The 23412-nt window shown below is 43.2% G+C and overlaps 1 protein-coding gene across 5 annotated transcripts in view; it reads left to right on the plus strand.

Annotated features, from left to right (window-relative positions):
- Positions 1 to 420: 420 nt before the first annotated feature.
- The window catches only part of ZNF385D (zinc finger protein 385D), a 253440-nt gene continuing 230448 nt past the window's right edge, over positions 421 to 23412 (plus strand). Inside the window, exon 1 of one of the 5 annotated variants that reach the window (XM_084858343.1) lies at positions 421 to 815. In XM_084858343.1, the coding sequence (XP_084714469.1) occupies positions 794 to 815 (22 nt within the window). In that variant the 5' untranslated portion in view covers positions 421 to 793. The remainder of the gene's footprint in view (positions 816 to 23412) is intronic. The other 4 variants (XM_084858341.1, XM_084858340.1, XM_084858342.1 and 1 more) reach the window with 4 other exon arrangements.

Genomic DNA, 23412 nt, shown 5'->3' on the forward strand with positions numbered 1-23412 from the left:
GTGTATTTGCATCACACCACTCAGTATTATCCACAGCCAGTTCTTTACACCAATCTAGGCTTATGGTTGTAGGCGAGTCATGCCTTTCAGGCAGTGGTGTGCCCGGGACCTCTTTCTTTACAGATAGAATGCTATGCACTCCTCGCTTTCTCCGTTGGCATCTAGCTGGTTCGGTCTGCACAGTACACTGAGCAACTTACGACCACCACCCCCCTGAGTGGAGGGAGGGGAGGCGGTGTGTGTGAAGCACGTTAAACAGTCCCAGCCTTGTCTCTCCGTCCCCGCACCGCCACCTTATGCAATTGAACAGATTGTGTCACTGGCCACATTCGATGCCGAATTGCGTGGGGAGGTCGGGCGGGGGTCGTTTTGTATGACGCTGTTGACAGCTTTCGTAAGAGTGGAGGGTGTCTTTCTCCCGGGGCATTAGCGAGATCCGCGGAAAGGAAGAGCGTTTGGGGGAGGGAGAGAGAAGAAATGTGGCCGTAGTACTCCTCGTCCTGATGTCACACAGGCACAGCAAGGACATCACAAGGAGGAGTCAGATTACAGTAAGACTGGGCAGTGCAGCATGCAGCGAGAGTCAGTGCTAAGCCAGAGAGGGACTGTATCGGGGAGAAGGCTGCCTTCGAAGCCCTGATCCCGAGGAGTCTCGCTCGCTCGCTCGCGCTCTGGGGCTGGGAAATTTCCACAGCATGTAGGATGAACGAGGCTCGCTCTGCTTTGCCTGGCAGCCGGCTGCGGGAGCTCATGCTGAACGGCGCGGCGCGGCGGGACCCCGGCTGCATGATTCATGAGAAACATCATGTATTTTGGTAAGTCCGTTCTTTCCTGCGCCTGCTTCGCATCTTCGTGATCTGTACGAGAGACGGAGAATTTAGCGCCGGGATTTGGCGGCGGCGGGGTGGGGGTGGGGGTGGGGGTGGGGGAGGTCTGTTGGCGGCTGTGAGAACGTTTCGCACCCTGACTTACACCCGAGAAGACAACCCAGGCAACCCACGCTGCCGTTGCGAAGGAGGATCCCGTTGTCTTTCGACAGTGCCGCTGGTTTCTTTGCTTGCAGCTTCGTTCTAACTGTTTACATTGATGATGATAATGTTGATGATGGTGGTGATGATAATGATCGAGCCAGCCCCCTTGCCCCCCCCCCCCCGAACCTGTGGGTCGCCTTCCGTCGAAGTGAGGGAAGTTGGAGGCAAACTTAATGCAATAATGTGCGAGCGCCCCGCCGGACGGCTTCTGAACGTGAAGTCTCCATATAACTATTTTTAGCCTTCCCATTGAAAGCCGTGAGCTGGATTCCGGGAGAGGAGAAACAATGCTTGTTTTGTAAAGCTCTGTCCTGGATACTCCCCCCTTCCCCCGCGATCTGGATCTGTAACACCCCCCCTCGGGCGGGGGTCGAAAAAGCCGTCAGGGGTCTCGGGGACAATTAAAAATCTTTGTGCAGAGTTTCGTTTTGATGGAAATCTTAGGTTTACAGCTAAGCCGGCTGCATATATCCTAGGAACGTGTTGGAGCTGGGAAGTGTGTTCTGTGTTCAGTAATGTAGCACCGCACCACGGAGAGAGCTCGCTTGTATAGACGCAGAGCGCAGGAGACAGCCGCAACTTAGTGCTGGGCTGTGGGGAGAACTAGTAGACAAGAAAATGAAAAGGGGAATCTAATCAACCCCTGGCTTGGGAACTTGGGAATCTTGGCGAGAGTTTGAATGCAGCTGGCTGCTATGCAGTGATACACACCGAGAAAGCAGGGAGCTGCTCTATCACTTCCTTTCATTATATATTAAACCAAGAGTTGATTTTAACTTCATGGGAGAATGTCTTTGATATTCTGCTAGGCTCATGTCAGGTCCATTCTATTTCGACTGGCAAATAAATAGTCTGTTAATGAATGGGATCCTAACCGTTATTTCTCCCCCATCGCTCTGAAATGGTACTGTCAATATGCCCTCAGTGTTGAACACCATGTGCTACTCATCTTCAAAAAACTTTAATTTCTGTGTAAAGACTGCCTTGCTAAGGAGGGGGAGTGTTAAATTCCTATGCATCTTGAGATGAGGCAGGAGGGAAGGGGAAGCAACCCTTCCTTTCAAGGGTTTTTTTGTATGATACTGTCAGTTTAGAGATTTCTGAAGATTGTGGTCAGTTATGTACTAGCAAAAGTCTTCTCTCATTATGCAACAAACATTAGGGAGTTTACAGCCCGATTCTATACATGTCTACACAGAGGTAAGCCCATTGATTGGGTGAGCAGTTATTGGAGTGCAGCACCAGCCTACATTGCATTTTGTGAAACGTCCCCTTTAAAATTGGTACCAAGATGTGGTGCCAGGGGAGCTTTTAGAAATAGATTTCTCTGTACTTGGCTTTGCAATAGTTGCATGTTTGATCTTGGCAAGGACCTGTGGTCTAGGTTATGTATGACCACAGCTGCAGCTTTTAGTAACACTGGGTGCAAGTCACCTGCTCTGTAACAAATAAAATGAATCTTTTGGGCTGTTTCCATTTCTGTGTAATAATGGTGCAGGAGCTTAATGTTTGTCCAGCATGGCTTTACTGTTCAGAGTGTTCCATAGTGGCTGTAATGCCCAGGCATTCACATATTCACTTTGATGGGTTAGAGTATCATGCTTCAAGTTTTTAATTGCTCACTTTAATTGCCTATTGTGTCACTTTACATGGAATCTATTTCCTAAGAGGGCTCAGCTAAGCCTGCAGTTAGGCAGTTTTTTTGGCATACTCTCTTCCATCTGACCTTTTTGTTCAAATCCGGGGGGGGGGGGCAACCCTGTTCCTTCTGAGTACCAGATCACATTCAGTACACACACCAAACATCCTACACTCTTCATTTTCTCAAGTTATTTTAGAGCGTTCCTCATTCATACTGTCAGAAGGTTCAAAATCCTAGTAGGAACAGAATGTAATAGATTCTCACCGAGCATCATACATCGCCCTTTTCTTCTGAGGAGCAATGATGTATGATGGGTTCATTATAGTTAGCAAATAGGCATATTAAAACTTCTGTTTATTTTTATGCAGGTTTTAAAAATTATGAAACTACTCTCTTTAGAAAACTCTTCCTTTCTTCTGTATTAGTTGAATGGCTTTATGTAAAATGTTGTTAACCTGTCTTAAAAGTTTTACAAAAATCAGCAAAATCCTGTAGGTGAGTGTTTTCCTTTCTTCACTAGGCCTTTCCACTAAAATGCTTCTAATTAGGGTAATATTACAGTAGAACATACCACCCACTGCATTTCAAGACTTGAAAACGAAGTGACTAGAAAAAGACCTCCTCTGCCCCCTCCAAAGATTTCTATAGAGTGTGCGTAATATCTTATGGCTAAAATAAGCTTCTATCTGCGGCTGCTTGCTAAAGCAAAGCACTAAATTGTCATCCGTTGGATACCCAGTTTTGTCCCTTAAAAAATCATGGATGTACTCAATGTGCATTAGAATTGATTTTTTTCATTTATTCACTAAATGTGGATTGACTTTATTTCTAGATGCATCTCTTCAAATGACTGGAGAGTGTCACTTCGGTCTTCTAATGGAATTTCAGCACCATTATTAATTCCTACTGACTCTGTTGTGATTAGTGACCTATGTAAAGATTATATTGTGCTGGCTGTTTCCATGACATTGTGTATATTTTGAGGTGGATACAAAATCGTAACTGTTATCATGCACCACCCCCTGGCCCCAGATAATTATAGGGCACACACAATTGGGATGTTCTGCTGATCAAATCAGGATGTTTTGTTTCCCTTTGAAGTAATGGGATCTACACAAGAACACTGTGCTCTTGTGCAGCTCCAAGTCCCATGCAGTCCAGTGTGCAGAAGAGCATCCTTAGCAACATGGGAAACAGCCTTATGCCAGATCAGACTATTTTCCCACCTAGCTCAGTTATGTCCATTCTGACTGGCAGCAGCTCTCCAGGGTCTCAAGCAGAAATCTTTCCCATCACAGGCTGCCTGATCGCTTCTTTATAATCATTATGCCATATGTTAGTCTGGTTGGAAGAAAGCCTAAGACTTGTAAATATTGGCAAGAAATATTTGTAGCATAATTTACTTTTAGAATTAAGAAGAATCCCAGCCCTAACATGCATCTGCCTAGAATAATTACACCAATCATTTAGCAATGAGTAAAAGAATCTGCTGTGAATCTTCTCCACAGATTAAAAAAAAGTCCATGGGTGGTCGTCAGTGCTATGGAGGTGGTGTTACAAAGTGACAGCTAGGGACTTGCTCCACTCCTGTGCTACAGATACTGGTTAACACAATGACACTTATGACTGACAAATCATTTGCTTCCAGTAGGCCTGCTCTGTTTGAATAGGTCCAGCATGAAGTGTCTAACACAGTTGAGCTTGTCTTTGCAGCACCATTGATATTATAAAATATTTACCATTTTCTCATTCTGGATCACCCAGAAGTGCCCTGCTTCCCCATTTAGCACTATTGCAAGACCGCAGTATCATTTCTGGGAAGGGACTTTGTTAGGCTGAATGCAACATGCGGTTTCTTCTTCGTGCTCAGGCGATGCAACTTGAAAGGAAAGGCATTTTAAAAGGGTTTATAAGCCAGCAGTGTGCTACAGACATGATTGGCAGCTGGAATAAATGCTTCAGTAATATTGCAATTACATGATTGTGCATGCTGTCTCAGAAAATCCTATAACCTCTGCAGCAGAATGGTGGCAGTGTATATAAATCACTCCATTTTGTAGAAATGTTCTTCTAAAGGGGGATGCTACAAGAGGAAAAGCCTATCCTGGTAACACTTTCCTGTAATGGTTTTGCTGCAGTACTGCCATGCTCAAGGAGCTTCCATTACTCTCACTGTTAGCACTCTGTGTTTTACCGTGAAATATGTAGCAACAATGTGCTTAATCTATCAGCGCCTATCTGATTTGGGGAGTACACAAGCCTTCGGTAAATGGAAGCAGCAGGGAAATCTGACACATTCTTCCATGCAGTTTGGCTGTTTCTAGGGCCAGTTCTCTCTTCCTGTGAATACAACAGTGGATATGATCTTGTCAGCCTTCATATTCCTTCATTGAGTATCACTTTTTACTTCTGACATAGTTTCATGAAGGAGAGATTCATGGTGGATGAGTCACAAGGAAAAAAATGTTGCCCCCTAAATCTCAGAGGCACTTTAAAGAAAATATATATTGGAAATACGAAATAAATCACTTGCTCTTTAATGGAAAGTACTTCAGCAGTTCCAATTTGTTTAGAGGAAGCTGTAGCATGTAGTGTGGAAGATTATATACAGCAGAGACCTTCTTTTTCTAGTTCTGCTTATCTTCATGTATGGAAGAATGAATCAGGAAAAACCTTTAAGAACCACATTAAAAAATAAAATGCTTTGAGACACTGTTTATACTGAGCTGTTCACTGTATGGTATTTTACAATCAATGTGCATAATAAAAGTGTGTAGTTAATACAAAATTGATGTTGATTGCAACAGAAGAATGTTTCTTCTGAAGAAACAAGTTGTAGAATCATTAAATCCAAAAATATCCTTTAGCATGTTCATGTTCATTGCAAAGTGTAAAGTGTGTATTCTGAAATAAGGAACACATAAATACATAAATGGGGCAGGGGGTGGATTCCATGGAATAATCATCAGCATACAGACACATTACAAATTCCTGTTGTATCTTCTGCTTACAAAGAGATGTAGTGTGCATATCCAATGAGGGTCATATCGTGCCTGATTTTTAAACATTTCCCTGGTTACAGAAATTTTATGAGGATATGACAGATTTATTTAAAAGATAAATGAATTCTTCTGATAATGGGTGCTCCTAATAAACCTCTTTGCAGGTGGCATAATCACTCAAACATGTAAATCAGTGGTTTCATGTATCATGAGAGAATATATATTTCCAGTGGCTTTTAATTGAAACATTTCTGAAAAGAGAACATGTTGGCGATGAGGATATTATTTTGCTCAAGGAAATTTCTTACTGCTGCTATAAATACTACATCAGTGCCATAGTATCGTCTTACCCTCTCTTCATTGTTGGTTCCTATGCAAATTATTGTTATACAGTAGTAATACAATTAGTATTACTACTTATACTAATATAATTCTTAATATTCATATGGCATTTTCTCTTAGGGAGAAAGGTTCTTTACCAGCATTATTTCATTAAGCAGCCCCTGTAAGGTAGGGCAGTAATATTATCTTCGTCTTACAGTTGTGTCACTGAGGCTGAGGAAATAGTGACTTGCTTAAAGTTACCCAGTATTCCACTCTGTTGAGGCTTGCAGGGTCAGGTCAAGTCCAGTTGGGCAAAGTTAAAGACATGGTCGATCAGGTCATCAAAGTCAAGGCAGGTTTCTCAAAGCAGAAATCAGCACCCTGGAAAGCTCTCAGTAGGCCCTGCTGATTGCTATGTGAATATGTTGTCTCAGCAGGGAGCTGAAGCCATCTGAGGTCTTATAAAAGTAGGCAAGATCTGTTCTGCATTGCACCCCACTTCCTTGAGAGGCCAGCTGTGCTCCTTAAAGGGCCCTTGCCTGATTCTGAATCCTATGGCTCCTGTGAGATCTCCGAGATGGTGGAGCTTGCTGGGGACTCATCCTCTGGATCCAAGGATGGAGGAAGGGTTACATTTTTGGCTGGGAGGGCACAGGAAAAGATACTGAAGGTTCTCCCTTGGGAAAAGAAACTTTGTCCTCATCTGAGTTTTCCTCAGATCACTGTGAGATTCCAGGATCATGGGCAGCCTGTGATTTCATGACTTGAACAAAAAAATTAATCTCAGGATTTATAGGCACAAAGCTCATAATGTTAACCATTACCCTGCAACAGAATTATGGGATGAATATTAATAAAGTAAGATTTATTAAAAGTGAATGTAATGTTTTGACTTATGCTTCTGTTTTGTGTTATGTGTGAGTGGATGTGTTCATGGGTGTGTCCAGTACGTATACGGTCTGCGATATACTTCAGAGTCCTTCCTCATTTTGGTAATCCTTTGTTACAGAGGTTCTTATGGCATCTCTCCTTTCATCAAAATACAGCAAGAGAGATCAGAACCCAAATTTGCTTTGATGTTTGACCTTGAGAAGAAAAATATTTGCATTTTATATTAGGCCATGAATGGCTCTTACAATTCAGTGAGAACTATATTGCCTTGATTTTTAAGGAATGGCCTATTACATATAATTTACTGCAAAGTTTAGTTGCAACTGAATTTCACAGATGAATGGCAGCAATAAGAGGAGAATATGATCTGAGAGGCTGGATAGAAATACCAACGCCCCAAAGTCCTCAAGTCAAATTGCTAAGGTTGAGTAGGGAAAGATGCTTCGCTCAGTTGCCTCATTAAGTCATTATATTGAAAGGCAGTGGAGTGTGGAACAGCCTGGTTTGAACAAAATGATTGGCCTAACAAATATTTGAAACTGCAGTCAAGTTGTACAAAATTAATGTGTGGGCTCCACAGTGTTGCTTAAGATGTACTAGTTCCCTGTGTCGTCTGGGACTGCTTTCTTCACTTTTCTTGCCACCTGTTTTATCTTTTCGGTATATCAGAAATACATTTTTCCTCCTGTGCTGAACCCAGTCCCAGTTGCTCCCTGCACACACATGCTACATGCTAGTTCCAATTCAGGATGTATATGTGTGCAGCAGTGGATTGCACCTCTGTTTCTGTGCATCCCTGCTCCAAGCAAATAATCACTGTTAAAGCTGACATCATTGACCATCTGAAAGGGGAGCTGCTTTCCTGCTGAAAGGGGAACTGCTGAAAGGGGAACAGGCAGGGCAAGGCAAAGCAAATGGGGGACAAAGAGAGAGGCAGTCTGTAATCGGCAAAAGCAGGTCTCCTAGTTACTAAGACCAGTAAGCAAGCCTGATGCAGAAGCTTTTTTTATAGGCATCAGGGAGTATCATCAGACTCTCTGTGGCCTATTGTTGCATGGAAACTTCCTTGCCTGGTGTGGCTGGTCTCTCTGAAGGTTCCCTTCTTTGACTGAAGTTGGTCAGAATGCTTGGCTGAATCCCAGCCTGGAATTCCTCACCACTTCAAGACCTGCAGTGAGCTTGAGCCTTGACTTATGCAGAAGCACCCAGTGCAGGATGTGACAATCTAGCCCCAGGAATTACACACACCACCTGTTGGTATGCATGGCTCCTAATCCAATATCACTTGCACATGTACAAGCCTATTAATCACATGAACCTGATCTGGAGAGGTGTGTGCACAGACTTTTAAATCCCCCTTTCATTTGGTGCGTCCATAGAGACCTTAAACACATCCTGAACCATCTCTCATGTTCAAAAAGCCATCTGGAGTTCGGCATGAACATTTTCAAACAGGAAATCTGGGGGGAAATGGCACCTGCAGCTCAGTTAGTGATCTCTCTCTCTCTCTTGTCTTTTGAGTGTTTCTTTTTGTGATATAATATCAGTTTAATGGGACAGTTATATGATGTTTTTATCAGCTTTACTTGTAGGTCATTTTGAATGTATAGATAAAATAAGGTCACTTATGGAACAAGAAACATATCCTGTATGAATTCTGCACTCATTGCTAACGGTCTTGTTGTACTTCTGCCATGGTATTTGTGATAAGCAGTGAATGGATCTCTATGTACATCTACTAAGAGTGAGAAAGGAAAATGTTTTATCAGCACTGTATATGCTGCTACTTGGATTCCCGAGCTGTGGCCTCAGATTTGGGCAAGGCATGTGCTTGCATGGAGTCCATGTGTTGAAAGGAGCTCCATGGCTTGTGCTCCATCTCTCCTGTGAAGTCAATGCTGCTCAGCACTATGCTTTTCTCATGCCCAGCTTTTTCTATGGGAGCATTTGGCTTGAGGCTAGTGCACCTGGCAGCCAGATGCAGTCAGACAAGAGTGAAGCTATGGAAGCAGAAATTAGTTAGAATTTGCTTCTTCTGGCACCCATGGATTGCAGACATTTCTCCTAGAAGAGGCCAGTTGAATTCAGTTGGAGCAGACCTTCTAGTTGCCTGAGTTCCATCCCTTAGCTGTGAGCTAGCAGAAGGAAGCCTTGTGCTCCAGTATCACAGGGTAGCCTCTAGGAACACTTTTTGTGTTGTCGTAAAGGAGCTTTTAGAGAAAGGAGGATGCCGAATGTGGTTGGTAGGATGGCAGAGCAGAAGATTTTTTTTGTCTTCTTCTTGAAGGGTCTCAATCTTGATGACTTGAGTCCATTGTCAAGTCTTCCACCTCAGCTGAAGCCATGGATTATTGCATTCTGAATTGGCCTTGGATTGGCCTGGGAAATGTGGAGTAATTGAGAAAGGACCTTCCTAGGCTTTCTAGTGTAGACTCCAAAATTTTATATTATCTGCCTTACTAAAATCTGTGGGCAAATTATACACATGCACAGGCACATGCACACACAAACACTCCTGCATAGAGGGAAAAGACATAGAAGATGGGAAGCCAGTTGTGAAGGTATGACTGATGACAGAGGAAGTATGGTGGGGGTGGGGGGAGAGATTGCCCTGTGCAGGACATTCTTTCCTCCTCCATGCCAGAGCTCATGGGAGATGTGTGAGTTTGAGATCTAAATGAGTGGCAGTGGAGTGCAGGGGAACAGGAAAAGTGCATTTCCAGTGCTGGAATATCCTTTTTCTATTGAGCCTTCATCCTTCACTCCAACACACTTCTTGACTCCTAATCCCCACACACATCGGCTGCATACCCTCTCCTTCTACATGGATGGAGGGAATCTGGATCATGTCTCTAACATTTAATATCCACTATTCCCTCCTCTTTAAAAAAAAAAAACATAAGCAGTGTCATTCATTTTCATACTGTATGTTCCATATTTTTAAATTTGAATTTAAATGCTTTTGGAATGGGGGTTGGTGAAACTGCCTAAAATAACTCTAGTTTCTGGTGTATGTAGTCATGGAAGTCACTATAGGATGTGTCAAAATTGAATTTGCAGTGATTATGATTACTGCCTTTGTTATATCAGTGTGTAGATGATTTCATTCTTACATCCAAGTATTGCCCATTATGGAGAACACACACAGCACTTTAAAATATTTTTTCTTGAAAAGCAGTATAAATTAAAATGAATGAATGAATGTGGGTATTGCTAACAAACATTGGCAATATGAACTGCACAATCTTCTATAGCATTGATATTGATTGGAACCTACATTTAAATGGTACCTTTTTTTTTACCTATCTTCACATGAAGCTTCTGCCATGAATACAACGGAAGTAAGTTTATTTAGCAAAAGCAAAATACAATAGCTTCTGAAAGAGATGAGTTCCACTTTCATGACTCCCAAGAGTTAGAAACATAGTAAGCTTCCCTATAACATGCCGGATCATTGGTCCATCTAGCTTAGTACTGCCTAAACTGATTGGAAGTGGCTCTCTAGGATTGCAGATAGGAGTTCTTTTCTGCCTTACATAGGGATGCCAGAGACTGACAATGGGACTTTCTGCAGGGGCTGTACCACTGAACTATGACCCCGCTGGTCACAGTTGACTGTTGCTATGAGAGTAAAGGCTTCAGAATCAGGATCTGGGAAGCTTACAAGGAAGTCATGATGGCTGTGGACAAGTAACCTGAAGTAGAAGCATTCTTACAGTGCCGACAGTTGTGGGCAATAAAGTTTTGGTGTTCTTTCTTTAAGACAAAGGTGGTGGTGGGGGACACCCAGTGATGATGATCCCATAAAAATCTAAATTAAATGGCTTTTTTAAAGGATTAGATAAATTCATAGAACATTGGTCAGTCAATAGTTATTAGCCATGACAGCTAAATGGAGCCTCCAAATTCAGAGGTAGTAGAACTGAATACCAGATGCAGAGTAGAAACAATGGTTACATGTCCATTGCTATCATGACTTCCTTATAAACTTACCAGAAGCAACTGGCTGGCCACAACTGCAAACACATGATGCTGAACTAGATGGGCCATTGGTCTGATCCATCAGGCTATGTTCTTAAGCTGTAGCTAGCTCCAGACAAGATACAGACCCAGGAGTGGATTGGTTTGGATAGTGTTTTCCCCTCTCTGCTCTCTACTTTACTCACCCAAAGCTCATGTAGGCATGGTTCATCTTTTTCTCTTTGACGAGAGATCTAGACTGTCAAATGGTGGAACAATGTCAGCATAAGCCCCTGGGAGAGACAAGTGGCAGCAGAAAGGGCCCAGAGAGAGTGAAACACTACACTAACCAACCAGCTTCTTCTCCAGCCCTATTTCTGTCCTCACTCAGCAGATATGAACAGCATGAGTAACATGAACACAAGTCTCACCAGGGGTGAATAAAGTGACAGTTAAGAAGAGTTGGATGGAGAGAGGAGAACAATGGCCAATCTGCTTCCTATCCTAGTCATGCCTGGATTTTGGGCATCCAGACCTTGGCCACTTCAGTTCCTGTACTGTCTGAGTCAAAGATGGGCAGGTGGCAATGCGTCTGTACAAACCTAGCCTGTCTTAGAAGCACTGAGTGAGTTGTTCACAGATTGCATCCTGAGAAGTTTGACTCGTCTCTTTTTAAAAGAAAAACATTTCTCACAGAATTGATGCACACATGCACAGTCATTACGCAGTAACGGCAACAGGAAACAACTTCTTGCACACATGAAGTGTGCATCACAGATCAAATACCACAGGCACAGCTTTCATACTACCTGATCCAAAGATGGAAGCAGTTCACAAATTCAGTTGTGAGGCAGTGGACAGTATCCAACAGGGCACTGCACACCCACCAATTTGGTTCTTCAAATGAGACCTGCCACTCATGCAATGAAGATTTAGCACTTCCGGGAACAATCAGAAATGAGAAGGAACACTAGTTTCTGGAATAGGGCAGGGCAGCAGAGGGAGGGCCACTTGTGCAACAGCCCTGTTGGATACTGCTCATTGAGTGCTCTATCATCAATGTATGATGTATGAGGTGATGTACCTGTATCTGTGCGAGATGAGTTATCTGTATCTACCTGTGATGAAAGCTCTCCAATCCACATTGTTGGAAGTTGCCCTGCAGAGGGAAACATTTGAGTTTCTAGCTGTGAACTTTTTCCTACTACATTCCAAACCAGATTAATCCTCTCCAGTTTGTTCCATTAATTCTCTCCGACCCAATCTCCCTTCAGCAAAGGAGATCGTTACCTTGTCATGGTGCTGGAGCTTGAGCACCTCAATGATGTCATGAGCTAAACCGTGAAGGGACACCCAAGACGGGAAGGTCATGGCAGAGAGGTCAGACTAAGTACGATCCCTGGGGAAGGAAACGGCAACCCACCCCAGTATTCTTGCCATGAAAACTAAATGGATCAGTACAACCAGAGATATGTCGGTATACCATCGGAAGATGGGACTCCCAGGTCAGAAGATGGTCAAAATGCTACTGGGGAAGAATAGAGGATAAGTTCAACTAGCCCCAGATGTGATGACGCAGCTAGCTCAAAGCTGAAAGGACAGCTAGCAGCCGATGGTGCTGGTGGTGAACGACGAATCCAATGTTCTAAAGATCAACACACCATAGGAACCTGGAATGTAAGATCTATGAGCCAGGGCAAATTGGATGTGGTTATTGGGGAGATGTCAAGATTAAATATAGACATTTTGGGTGTCAGTGAACTGAAATGGACTGGAATGGGCCATTTCACATCAAATGACCACCAGATCTACTACTGTGGACAAGAGGACCACAGAAGAAATGGAGTAGCCTTCATAATTAATAATCAAGTGGCTAAAGCAGTGCTTGGATACAATCCAAAAAATGACAGAATGATCTCAATTCGAATTCAGGGTAAGCCATTTAACATCACAGTGATCCAAATATACGCCCCAACCACAGATGCTGAAAAAGCAGAAGTAGATCAGTTCTGTGAGGATCTGCAGCACCTACTGGATAGTACGCCAAAAAAAGATGTTATTTTCATTACAGGAGACTGGAATGCTAAGGTGGGTAGTCAAACGACACCTGGAATTACAGGCAAGCATGGTCTGGGAGAACAAAATGAAGCGGGACATAGGCTGATAGAATTTTGCCAAGACAACTCACTGTGCATAACAAACACTCTCTTCCAACAACCTAAGAGACGACTTTATACATGGACTTCAGCAGACAGTCGACACTGAAATCAGATTGACTACATCCTTTGTAGCCAAAGGTGGCGGACATCTATGCAGTCGGTAAAAACAAGACCTGGAGCTGATTATAGTTCAGATCACAAACTTCTTATTGCACAATTTAGAATCAGACTAAAGAGAATAGGGAAGACCCACAGAGCAGTTAGATATGAGCTCACGAATATTCCTCTTGAATATGCAGTGGAGGTGAAGAATAGATTTAAGGGACTAGATTTAGTAGATAGGGTCCCGGAAGAACTATGGACAGAAGTTCGCAACATTGTTCAGGAGGCAGCAACAAAAAACGTCCCAAAGAAAAAGAAAACCAAGAAGGCAAGATGGCTGTCTGCTGAGACACTGGAAGCAGCCCAAGAAAGAAGGAAAGCAAAAGGCAACAGTGATCGGGGGAGATATGCCCAATTACATGCAAAATTCCAGAGGTTAGCCAGAAGAGATAAGGAATTATTTTTAAACAGGCAATGCGCGGAAGCGGAAGAAGATAATAGAATAGGAAGGACAAGAGACCTCTTCCAGAAAATTAGAAACATCGGAGGTAAATTCCAGGCAAAAATGGGTATGATCAAAAACAAAGATGGCAAGGACCTAACAGAAGCAGAAGAGATCAAGAAAAGGTGGCAAGAATATATGGAAGATCTGTATAGGAAGGATAATAATATCGGGGATAGATTTGATGGTGTGGTCAGTGAGCTAGAGCCAGACATCCTGAAGAGTGAGGTTGAATGGGCCTTAAGAAGCATTGCAAATAACAAGGCAGCAGGAGATGACGGTATCCCAGCTGGACTGTTTAAAATCTTGCAAGATGATGCTGTCAAGGTGATGCATGCCATATGCCAGCAAATTTGGAAAACACAAGAATGGCCAACAGATGGGAAAAAATCAACTTATATCCTCATACCAAAAAAAGGGAAGCACCAAAGAATGTTCCAACTATCGAACAGTGGCACTTATTTCACATGCCAGTAAGGTAATGCTCAAGATCTTGCAAGGTAGACTCCAGCAATTCATGGAACAAGAATTGCCAGATGTACAAGCTGGGTTTAGAAAAGGCAGAGGAACTCGAGACCAAATTGCCAATATCCGCTGGATAATGGAGAAAGCCAGGGAGTTTCAGAAAAACATCTATTTCTGTTTAATTGACTATTCTAAAGCCTTTGACTGTGTGGATCATCACAAACTGTGGCAAGTTCTTGGTGGTATGGGGATACCAAGTCATCTTGTCTGCCTCCTGAGGAATCTGTATAACGACCAAGTAGCAACCGTAAGAACAGACCATGGAACAACAGACTGGTTTAAGATTGGGAAAGGAGTACGGCAGGGTTGTATACTCTCACCCTACCTATTCAACCTGTATGCAGAACATATCATGCGACGTGCTGGGCTTGATGAAGCCAAGGCTGGAGTTAAAATCGCTGGAAGAAACATTAACAATCTCCGATATGCAGATGATACCACTTTGATGGCTGAAAGCGAGGAGGAGTTGAGGAACCTCATGACGAGGGTGAAAGAAGAAAGTGCAAAACCTGGGTTGCAGTTAAACCTCAAAAAAACCAAGATTATGGCAACCAGCTTGATTGATAACTGGCAAATAGTGGGAGAAAATGTGGAGGCAGTGACAGACTTTGTCTTTCTAGGTTCAAAGATTACTGCAGACGCTGACTGCCGCCAGGAAATCAGAAGACGTTTACTTCTTGGGAGGACAGCAATGACAACTCTTGATAAAATAATGAAGAGCAGAGACATCACACTGACAACAAAGGTCCGCATAGTTCAAGCAGTGGTCTTCCCCGTAGTAACCTATGGCTGCGAGAGCTGGACCATAAGGAAGGCTGAGCGAAGGAAGATAGATGCTTTTGAACTGTGGTGCTGGAGGAAAATTCTGAGAGTGCCTTGGACTGCAAGAAGATCAAACCAGTCCATACTCCAGGAAATAAAGCCAGACTGCTCACTTGAGGGAAGGATATTAAAGGCAAAACTGAAGTACTTTGGCCACATAATGAGAAGACAGGATACCCTGGAGAAAGTGCTGATGCTAGGGAAAGTGGAAGGCAAAAGGAAGAGGGGCCGACCAAGGGCAAGATGGATGGATGATATTCTGGTGGTGACGGACTCAACCTTGGAGGAGCTGGGGGTGGCAACGGCCGACAGGAAGCTCTGGCATGGGCTGGTCCATGAAGTCACAAAGAGTCGGAAGCGACTGAACGAATAAACAACAACACCCAATCTCCAGGACACAGCTAGATACCTTGGAGCCCTGAATTATCCTGAGATAGATCTATTCCTTCAACTATTTCTAGGTTTCAAAAGAACACCTGAAAAACTCAGATTAATACAGCACCTTAAAAAAAAATCCTAGTTCAATAGTGCATAGAGCAATTTAAAAATACCTTTGTTTTTAAATGTCATTTCATTGACTGCCTTGAACACATTCAACCCTCAAAACTAAATTCTAACAATTTAAAATAGTCTTACATGGAACTGTGTCCACTTCACTTGCTGTATTTGTGGAAAATGGTACAGCTCACTGTGACTAATAGTATGAGAATCTGGATCTTGGCTATCAAGCACAGCTTGAACAACTCTGATTATTTTTTTACAACCTAGAGTGTTTTTTTTGGTTTTTAAGGGTAATGCATATCAGCTGCGATACTGAGAATGCCTTGTGGTGTCTGTTAGCACAATGTGTAGATCTAGTTGATATTTTAACAGGGCTATTTAGAATCCAAATACTTAAGTATCCAAATATTTTGCTTTATTTTAAGAACGTATATTGTATGTGGTTAATATGTTCTGTCTATATCAATGTAAAATTCAGGGTCCCATTTATATATTTTTTAAAATTCTGGGGAGAAAACTCACACTTAATTTGTATATGCAATAAGACCACAGATATTTCCCCCCACTTGTTGACCTTGCTTACTATTGAGTGTAGTAACACATGAGGACAAAGATAATGGTTGTGTTTTCCAATACCCATCCTCATAGTCAGGATCAATATTTTAAAAAGCAAAGCTTTGATAAGATCTTCAGTTTTACACATACAACGAAAACTAGGAAGCAACTTCCCTTGGCACAGCATTTGCAATTGCTGCTTTTTTCACTGAGCCAAGTCATTTTTCAGTACATATCTGAGGTCCTGTTGTCTCTACAGTCCAATGTTTAGCAAATCGGCATTTGCCAGCATTTGCCTGTGGAAGCCAATCCAGTCAAGAGCAGTCATTTATCAAAAGCATTTAGCCTGTCATAGATTTGACTATTATATAAAAAGCATACAACTTGAGCTATACTATTATTATTGGTAAGTGCTTCAGCTAGAAGCAGCACATTCTTCAGCAGTGTGGCTATGTGAGCTTACCTGCAGTTAAGAAGTTTTACAACACCCAAAGTCTCACAAGTATAGCTCGTTTAGCTTTGATATTTTTTCTTTTTTAAAAAACAGAAGTAAACACAACAGCTCATCAGATCATGAAGGTTCCAGGGAGGTAGAACATCAGCATATATAACAGACAGTTCCATCACTTCCTAGTATGATAAAGAAAAAGAACACAGAATAAGGCCATGTAGTTGAAGGGACATGGCTAGGACTGAGCTAAAAGGGTTTTTATTTTCATCCAAATGTCCCTCTTTTATTGGGTTTTTTAACTGGGGACTATTTCAGGGGGGGGGCAGTTACCTTTAGTGGCAATCAGGAGTACCTTTCCTTCCCCCCCCCCCATTTAAAGTATATGATATACTTGAATACAGTGCTGCAGCTAGGAAATTTTGGAATCTGGCCTTGATGGACTTAAGCTGGGGGTGGGGTGCTTTAACAACATAAGAATGTAAGAAGAGCCATGCTGGACCCAGACCAAGGGTCCATCTCGTCCAGCATTCTGTTCACACAGTGGCCAACCAGGTGACCAAGGGAAACCCACAAGCAGGATATGAGTGGAACAGCACCCTCCCACCCAATGTTCCCCAGGAACTGGTGCACATAGGCTCACTGCCTCTGATACTGGAGGTAGCATAGAGCCATCAGGACTAGCAGCCGTTGATAGCCTTCTCCTCCAGGAATTTGTCTAACCCGCTTTTAAAAACATCCAAATTTGTGACCATCACTACATTTCGTGGCAAGCTTTAGATGGCCCTGCACATAATTAACATTTCTCTTTTCTCCCACCCTTCCCTCCGCAACCCAGCCACATGTCACATTTACAACTGCTTGTACATTCTTGTTAAGTTAGACAAAAACCTGTTTGCTCACCCAACCCCGACTGAAAAAAAAGAGAAATGCTCTGAGCATGTGCAGTTTTTCATTTTAAATTCACTTAAAGCATAGTACCATCATGATTACAGGAATAAAATGGAGTTTGCTTCTGCTGCCCTAATGTTAACACCTTTGCATGGAAATAAGCACCATCATTACAGAAAAGGATAATATATATTTTAAAGTAAACAAATAATAAAATGAGCATCTGTAACCGTGTACATGTTCAGCCAGCCACCCCCTGATTATAAATTTTAAAAAATACTAAGAAAGGGAAGATGCTGTGGAGCAGCAGCAGCCCTGGTGGGCCCTGGCATGCTCATGGCAGCCTAAATGTTGATGCTGGGCCTGTTTGCCACTGCCTCCATCACCTGCTGCTCTCTGGGTAGTCATATGAGCAGGAATCACTTGGACTGCAGAGCCCTGAACATTGACCCGGAGATCTAGCTCTAGCTGCACCACTGCTTGAATATGGATACACTGCTTGCATTTCAGGAAGTATAGAAGAAACTTTAAAAAAATATCACTGATGATCATTTAGGGTGCAATCCTATGAATGTTTAGATAGAAAGAAGTCCTACAACTCCCATCTATCCCTAGCCAGCCATGGCTGGGAAAGGCTGGGAGTTATAGGACTGTTTTCTGTCTTAATATGCATAGGATTGCTCCCTTAGTGCTGTACTTCACTGACCATTCATCACTGCTAAAATCCTTAACATCATTAAAAAAAAATCTAATAATTAAGCAGCATTACCATCCTCAACATTTCTTCTGGAATATTCACATATAATAGCACCACATCATTGATTGATTGATGATGACATTTATATCCTAACTTTTTTCCTCTTGCAAGGAACCCAAGGCAGAATACATGATCCTCCTCCTCTCGATTTTATCCTAACAACAACCCTGTGAGGTAGGGTTAGGCTGAGAGTCAGTGACTGGCCCAAAGTCTCCGAGTGAGCTTCATGGCTGATTTTGGACTACAAACTGGATCTCCTGAGTCCCAGTCCAACACCACACTGGAAGCCGATCTACATTGCACCCACCATCGCAATGAATTTGGTGTCCTGTCGGGTTAAACGCTCTCGCATTAAAAAGTGATTATTCACACTCACCCATTTTCCCCGTTGCAGTGCTTCATCGAATGCACGAGCTTGGTTCACACTCAAGCGCTGTGCTGTTTCCCTGCTGTTTTCCTGCATGCGCTTGTCTGATCATGGATGCTAAGCAGGGTCGGCCCCAGTCAGTAGTTGGATGGGCGACCACCTGGGAATCAGGCTTCCTGCACTGAGCAGGGGGTTGTTCTATCCCTTCAAATGAGACTAAGTTTTACCCCCTCCTATCCCCCACTTTGGATGTTTTTCTTTTAAATTAAGGTGTTAAAAATTTTTTTTTTCTAATTCAGGCATGATCTTCGAAGATTTGAAGTTGTGAAGCTTCGAAGATTATGCCTGAATTAGGAAAAAAAAACATCACGGAGAAGCCCCGATTCTGTGAGGATAATGCCTTAATTTTAAAAAAACCCATCCGGAGTGGGAGATAGGAGGGGGTAAAACTTAATCTAATTTGAAGGGATAGAACAACCCCCTGCTCAGTGCAGGAAGCCTGATTCCCAGGCGGTCGCCCATCCAACTACTGACCGGGGCCAACCCCACTTAGCTTCTGAGATTAGACAAGCGTGCGCACATCCAGCCCTTTGCTTGTTGCTGAGGAAACGGGGGCTGCTGAGGAAGCTATGTGATCAATAGCCGGAAGAAGACATGGGGCCGTCGAGAGCTGTGATTGGGCAGGAGGGAAGTACAAACACCGCCGTATATGGACAGGCAGGAGAGGGGACTACGACCGGATACAGTAGCGAAGGTGGAAAATCAGAGCACATTAAGGGGAAATACCAGGATATTAGGGTATTGAAAGCAGGAGCACGGAAGTGAGAAGTTCCGGTTCCAATTCGAGGCGAGTACTGCGTAGAGTGAAAGGTGGGCGGTGAAACCTCATTGGAAGCAAAAAAGGCGGTAAGTGTAGATCCAGCCTGGTTCTCTAGTCTTTAGTGTTAATTTGAACATCCACTTTTAAGCACCAATTTGCTGGGGAAAACAAGCAAGTATTAGGATGAGGCCATAAGACTGCTCATTAGGAAACAAGGTTTTTCTGCCAATTAAGGGAAAAACACACACCTTAAGGTGAAATTCTATATATCATTAGTACAGCTTCACAACCCTCACCATGATATGGCTGTTTCACAGTTCTTTCTAAGGACTTTGCAGAACAAATATGTCAATATGTTCCGCAGTGAGACATTACAAATGTCTTCATATGTCTTAGAGCAAGGACCTGGAAAAATATCCTTTCATTTGGTCCAATTCATGAGTTTTTAGCAACCGAAGCTGGCAGTGTGAAAGCCCATTGTTTATATCAAGGTGAACTTGGCAGTTGTGAAAGAAGTGTTCTTTCACCATGTCTATTCATTCTTAAACTTTCTGTGAAAACTGCTGACTTGCAGGGATTGTCAGCTCTACTGAGTTTTCATCTTCAGGGATGTGAAAGAAGAGCACAAAACAATTTGCTAGATTTTGTCTAGCAGCCACTGGGTAGTGAGCATAGGAATCTGCCATATAAACTGAGTCAGATCATTGTTCCACCTAGCTAATTATTGTCTACACCAGCTTTCCCCAACCTGCTGCCCTTTGGATGTGTTGAACTACAGGTCCCACCATTACCAGCCAACATGGTAGTCCAACACATCTGAAGGGCAACAGGTTGGGGAAGGCTTGTATAGGCAATACTTAGCTAGGTGGGCCAATGATCTGACTCGGTTTATATGGCAGTTTCCTATGCTCAACACCCAGTGGCTGCTAGACAAAATCTAGCAAATTGTTTTGTGCTCAGGTTGGGGGAGGCTGGTCTACACTGACTGGGAGTGGCTCCAGGGTTGAAGGCAGGAGAGCCTCTGAGCTCTCTGAGGATGCCAAGGATTGAACATGGGACTGTTTGCATGCAAAACATTTACTCTACCACTGAGCTACAGCAATTGCCCACAATCAATCAATCGGTGTGTATCTCTTGTACCATTCCATTATGCTTTGAATTTAACCTATTGACTAAACTATAATGTAGCATATCCACATGTTGCATTTTTATTAATAGGCACTAGAATTATTCAGCTTCCATTTTGTCTGTATAATGTGCAGTGATATTTGCCTTATTTTCCCAGTTGCTTTACTCAGTTTTACAGTTCGGGAAGCCAAGTCCTATGCTGCTGCTGTAGCCACTGATGTTGCAAGCAGAAGTTGTGCTGCAATCGCTGACATGGCATCCTGCCTCTGGCAAATGAGGGAGGCAAGCTGCGAATGCTATGTCACACTCACAGCTGGGAAAGCTTCTAAACACTGGCTCAGCAACAGCAAGGATGGCCCTTCAGGTCCACATTTAGGTTTGTGGAAGCCTCAGGAACTTTACAAACTAAGGATCCTGATTATTATGCTACACTATGTGAAAAATTTACATGCCAAGGGCCAGAATGGTGAACCAGATCAAAATCATGCTTGAATTCAAAATTTCATTTTTTTTACATTGAGATTTCAACAATTTGAATGAAAATAGCCTCTCCCAAATTCATTTCAACACTACCTAGATTGTCGTAAAATACAGCACTTTACACTGAAACAACTGACATAACTATTTTCTCATCAAGGAGTAGGGCTTAAAATATGACACAGAGCTCTTTCTTGGGAACATTTGGTGGTAAAGGTCAGAGAAAGTTTATAGTTGTGCTTCAAAAAGCTATACTTGAGTCTGAAATGTAAGCTCTGTCACCAAAATTTTGAGAATTTGATACCCATATTCCCCATGCTCCTATTTGCATATGGCGATGGGCAAGGCTTCATCTTTACGTTTCAGGTTTCCCAGTACAATTGGAGGCTCCTGAGTATGCTTGAAACATCCATTGTCACCAGAAAGACTGGGAATTCAATTCTGCCTGTGTTAATCTACTGAACCAGCTCTCATGTCCCCCAATGGAAATCTTATGATGGAGGGTCTCCACTGCTCTGATAACTTCACAGAGTCCATCCCCACTTGACAAAAGAGAATTTGGAAAGAGCAGGTTCTGGGGAGCTTCCAGGAATGTCTGGCGCTAAGTTGAACCTACTAGAAGATGAGCCTGAATACTGGGCAAGATCTACACGGGGCTTTTATGCCAGTCCTACTGCTCTCCCAAGTTGATAGAGTCAGATGACACATGCCCTTCTCTGTACCCAGTGTGCTATTTCTAGCACTAAAATCTGATGTATCTGAAACTGCTTTTCTGATGGATTATCCCGTCGCGACACTTTTGGGGTTTGTGTGAGCTGAACTACCCTCACTGCGAGCTGCTAGAGCAGTGCTGATTAGTGGAAGGGAAAGTGGTGGGGGTGGGACCGGGGAGAGTAGAGTCATGTCTACCCAGAAGTAACTTCAAATTTCACTTTGCCAAGTAGAGGAGGAATTGGGAAAATTCCTCTGCCTCTTATTATAATATTCATTGAGTGTGCGAGGGGGGAGGGGAAGGGGGGAGAGCAAGCCTTAAGCCTGCTTTTAAAAATATGCATCCCTTCTTGGAAGTAACTCCTCTTTTGGAGTTCACCACCCACAAGCTGGGGGGAAGAGTGGTGGAGAGCAAGCCTCAAACAGCGGGAGAGGGAAGGAATGGAAGGCCTTAACCTTTCACTTCTCCCTATCTTCACACCTTCGAATATAGTGGCCCTAGTTCTCTCCTTTCTCCCTTTTAATTTCTTTGCCTCAAGGAACAACAAGCTGGCATGGATAACCATATCTACTCAGAAGTAAATCATATTTTTCTTTCAGTGAGGCTTACTCCTGAGAAAACTAGCAGGTTGCTTTTGGGTTCCATTTGTTCAAAACAAAACAAAACACACACACCTCCATGCAGCATCCTAGTTTTACAGTCATTCCTGCTATGCCCTTTCCCTCCTTCCTCCTCCAGAGCTTTATTGATTTCAAGAGCTGATGGCCCCTAAATGACCCCTAATTCTGCCAGGACCATTATTATTATTATTATTAGCACTGCTGCTGCTCAGTCATTCACAATATCACTTTTCTGGAGGAGCACTGTTGCGCACCTTTGCATTATTTCACCAGGGCTTAGGAGCACCAGAAGAGAGAAGGGTGGAAGGAGGACATTTTCATGTCTACTGTGAAGTAACTCCTCCATTGCACACAAGTGGGGGGGGAGCCTGTTGATTCAAAGCTGTGTGGGGTCGAGCTGATGGTTCAAATGTGCACATATATGGGAGTACAGGACTGCACATTTCTACAAGCTCAAAAAGCGATCGACCCAACCCCCTTCAATTCTTGCCCGTTTCACTTGACTGAGCACAGAAAGGAGAACAGGGGTGGAAGTAACTCGATGTCTCCTATTGACTTAACAAAGCATGGGAGTGCGGAGAGTGGTGGCAGCAGGGGGAGGGGCAAGCCAGTCTGTCCATGTGTGCACAGCAATTTAATTCAAATACTTTAATTCACCCCAACTTCACCTGAGAGAGGGAGCACGCAAGGGAGGGGGTGTTCGCTAAACGTGCCTACTCAGAAGTAAGTCCGTTGCACTTGCCTGAGCAGTTTCATTCACAGAGGGGAAGGAGAGGGGATGGCCAGTAGTGGGAGCATGGACAGGGTGGGGAACAAGCCTCTCTCATTCACTGAGCAGCTTCTTCTGTAGTTGATGACATTCACTTCGTCTGGTTGGACTCTGCCCAACCCCAAAGTAAGGTGGTTTAAAGCGCTTTTGTGTGACTTGTGAAAGCGGGTTTTTAGGTGGTGTATACTCTGATTTTCTTGCTTTGTGTGCCGCTGACGGACCAAAGCTGATTTAATGAAAATCCGGAAAAAAACAGAAAGTGCTTCTCATTCCGTTTCCATGTAGATTGGGCTCTGTTGGGTGTTTGAAAGCAGGATGGAATTGGTTCAAGGAGTGATCTCCTGAGTTTGTCATTCTAACCCTCTTCACCTTACACAGCTTGTTCCATCATCACTACTGAAAACGAC

This window comes from Heloderma suspectum, chromosome 5 (genome assembly GCF_057233095.1).
Source record: "Heloderma suspectum isolate Gila_16-S chromosome 5, 16-S_ref, whole genome shotgun sequence".
NCBI classification, from domain to species: Eukaryota; Metazoa; Chordata; class Lepidosauria; order Squamata; family Helodermatidae; genus Heloderma; species Heloderma suspectum.